This window comes from Bactrocera latifrons, unplaced genomic scaffold (assembly GCF_001853355.1).
Source record: "Bactrocera latifrons isolate USDA-ARS-PBARC rearing strain unplaced genomic scaffold, ASM185335v1 scaffold_65, whole genome shotgun sequence".
In the NCBI taxonomy this organism is placed as follows: Eukaryota; Metazoa; Arthropoda; class Insecta; order Diptera; family Tephritidae; genus Bactrocera; species Bactrocera latifrons.
In genome coordinates, this window is record NW_017537323.1 from 11,374 (window position 1) to 15,109 (window position 3,736).

At 39.6% G+C, this 3,736-nt stretch overlaps 1 protein-coding gene across 1 annotated transcript in view; it reads left to right on the forward strand.

Moving 5' to 3' along the window:
• Positions 1 to 3,730, forward strand: part of LOC108975446 (protein kinase C, brain isozyme-like) — a 6,482-nt gene extending 2,752 nt beyond the window's left edge. Inside the window, exons 2-3 of the mRNA XM_018943931.1 lie at positions 2,771 to 2,911; positions 3,075 to 3,730. Coding sequence (XP_018799476.1) covers positions 2,771 to 2,911; positions 3,075 to 3,227 — 294 coding nt within the window. The 3' untranslated portion in view covers positions 3,228 to 3,730. The remainder of the gene's footprint in view (positions 1 to 2,770; positions 2,912 to 3,074) is intronic.
• The last annotated feature ends 6 nt before the right edge of the window (positions 3,731 to 3,736 follow it).

A 3,736-nucleotide genomic window follows, 5' to 3' on the forward strand; every position in this document is an offset into this window, starting at 1 on the left:
TTGGTCACCGACTGTGAAACACACAATTTTGAGAGTCAGTTCACTCGTTCACCACGAACTAATGTCCGACTAAGGATATTGAATGGAGATGATATTAAGAAATCGATGATCCAAAAACAGTACTACTTGTTTATTCATATAACATAACAAACAAACCCTATTACGAGCTATTGAAGATCAGGAGACTTCAGAGCATACCATTTAAAATGTATAAAAATCAGATTTTATTATTTTCAAAATTRAAGGGGCTTATAGCTTTAATTATTTAAAGAAATAGCTGAAATTTTGGTATAAGATTAGACTAGATTGATAAACGAGGAATGCACTACGACCTAAGGTCTATTATGCCTTCTCCTAAATAACAAAGACTCACCTAGATCCAGCATATTTACAAAGTCCAATATACTGCTGGGCCCTAGCGAAGCGATGTTATCCCTGTTTGGAAACATGGATCCAAGGGCCTTCAACTTGCATCTGCAGACTGCTATTTAGTCTATTAACAGGTGTTCTGGTGTATAAATACTTTTTCAGCTTGAGGTGGCCAGTGGTAGAGTGCGACAAGTAGTCTGAATTTGTTCCAAGTGAGGTTATTTACATATTGAAATCTGCTGAGGTTATAAACTCCCATTAGCAACTTGGCATGTCGCATGCCTTGGAATTACTAATATCTCTATCTGGCTCTTTATATTAAGTCGCAGAGAGTATCCTCGAACTCACCTCTGGCTATAAAAACAGTGTCATCAGCGTAACCTTAACAGCGGATCCCATTGAGAGTTAAAAAAAATAGTCGGCCTTCCAGTATCAGGTTTCGTAACAGGGAGGATAGCACTCCTCCCTGTGGGCAGCCTCTTGTAGTGCCGAGGTGAATTTTGGTGCCTCCTAATGGGATTTCATCTATTCTGCTGCGCAGTACGGTATACTTTATGTACCAAAACACACCAAAACGTAACAAAAACCCACATGACATCAGAAGAGTAAAAATTACACTCTACAACGTTCATATCAAAAGTTTATTTGTCCTCGTGCATGGTAAAGTATTCTTGTTCAAGAGGTGCTATGCAGGTTTTTCATTTACTACTCCGTAGCAGCAAAATTCTAGAATTATTGCTATGCTATAGCTACCGCTCTCATTTTGACGGGAGCCATAGCAGAGCCATACCAGAAAATTGTAAMAGTATATGCTCTGCTCTGCTCGRAGTTTTTTACTATATTATACTTTCTTGTAATATTTAACTTTATTTCGATGGAGCTTGAGCCCATGCCTTATTCCGTGGACAGCACATAATCTCCTCAGTCGCTTACGACCGTTGTGGGGTTTACAAATATGATATGAGTTGGATTCCAGAAAATAACATATATTAGATTGTCAAATATCTCCCTTCCGCCTTTTTGCTCTTTCTTCAATGCTTTATAAAAGTGTTACAGTGATCAGATTTAGATCCATCTAGACGGCAACTTCAGGATACCCCCCTCGTAGAAAACCCCCCTCCTTATTTGCGAAGAACTTTGATAGCCACTTTTCGCAAGCCTCTTTTGAGTTCACCTTTACACCAACAAGGGCGTTCGCCATGGACAGGAACAGGTGGTAATCATTTGGCGCTATATTCGAAATATATGATGGATGCAATAAAACCTCCCATCAGTGCTGCCGTAGCTTCTGACGAGTCATCAACGAAGTGAGTGGTCTGGCGTTATCCTTATGGAACTCTACTCCCTTCCTGTTGGCCAATTCTGGACTCTTCTGGTCGATCGCCTGCTTCAAGCGGTCCAGTTGTTCGCAGTAGATGGTATAGTTAAACGTCTGGCTATATCGGAGCAGCTCATAGTGAATGATTCCCTTCCAATACCACCAAACAATACTGGCTTGGCATCCCCCAAAACAATATCTGTCTCTTATACACATCTAGATGTGTATAAGAGACAGGCTCATAGTGAATGATTCCCTTCCAATACCACCAAACAATACTGGCTTGGCCACTGTTTCGGTATACACATCTAGATGTGTATAAGAGACAGGTCATAGGTTATGCCAAGACCTTACAAAACTGTATAGTATTGCCAGATACGAGCTCTCTAACGCTTTATACATAGTCGTGACAAACGAAAAGGCTTAAGGAGACCTATTATGTATCTGTCTCTTATACACATCTAGATGTGTATAAGAGACAGCGCAATAATCAAACTAATCATGCATAGCGTCGTTTTGTAGGTTATGTCAAGACCTTTCCAAAGATGTATAGTATTGCCAGATACGAGCTCTCTAACGCTTTATACATAGYCGTGACAAACGAAAAGGCTTAAGGAGACCTATTATGTATTATGGATATTTAGAATTCCAATCATCCTTCAAACTGCACATAATCTTTAAGAAAGTTTCCGACTTGTCTTAAATACACYAAGATATTGGTTCGTGTTCTCTACCTTCGTCTTTGCTCATTTCCGAAAATCATTCGACGTAAACCAGAGAATAACCAAGAAGTAATAAGTTTTTGGTTTAGCCCTTGCTTCATCATAAGAGATAAAAGAACATAACGTTATAAAAGTATAATAAAACAKCTGTGTAGAAGGACGCAGAAAGCTAATCAAAATATAACGCTTCTGCCATCGAATAATCTCATTTTTGACTTAATTCGAAAGATTCGGGGTAATGYGACATGAAAAAATACAGTGTACTCCGAACGCCATTACCCACACAATTTCACTTGATTTGTATGTTTTATTTATTTTAAACTAATTAAATTCACCTCCTACATTTCGGTTCTTATTGCAGTTCCTCACCAAGCAACCGAATAAACGTCTCGGTTGTGGGCCCACCGGCGAAGCGGATGTGCGTATACATCCGTTCTTCCGACGAATCGATTGGGAGAAAATCGAGAATCGCGAAGTGCAACCGCCATTTAAGCCGAAAATTGTAAGTGAGAGCAAAAACAAAGAAAAACATTTCAAAACCTTAATTCATGCTTTTGATTATTTCGCCAATATTATCTTCTTTTCTCTTTTTGACACACTTCGCTATGTGAAATTAATATGGAAATACCTTCGCAACGCACACACACACACACCCGGGGACACAGAAACATCGCAAAGATGTCTCGAATTTCGATAAGCAATTCACTTCGGAGAAAACGGATCTGACACCAACGGATAAAGTATTTATGATGAATTTGGATCAAACGGAATTTGTAGGCTTCTCCTACGTGAATCCGGACTATGCGGTGCCCGTTTAAAAGCACTGAAACTCCACACACAAACACACACACACCCAAAGGCACTGCGTTAGGACAGCGTGCGTAGGAATTGAAAGAACACAACCATGGAAAGAAAAGCGAAAGCTGGAGAGAGAGAGAGCGGGATAAAGCGTATGCGAGAATATTACATTGTTTTAACGGAAGCAAGCAAGTGAAGCAGGAAATCAAGCGTTAGCCAACTGCATTGTCGTTTGGTGTGTAAGTGTGTATATTGTTGCGGTGCGTTTTTTTCGAACACACTATACTTTCGTGTGAACAACGTGCCATTATAAGAATTTTAAGCAGAATTTCCAAAGCGTAGGTGAGTGAAGAAGGACACACACATACCCAAACTGAAGTAGCTTGCATATCCGCAGGCGTGTGGCAAACGAGTGGTTTTGTGTGTGTGTAGGTGAATATGAAACAGTTTGTAACGCTTGAAAATTCCACTGCAAGCGTTAAATGTGCAGTTGCAAATGCTATAATTTATTTTTTAAATTCCTATTTTT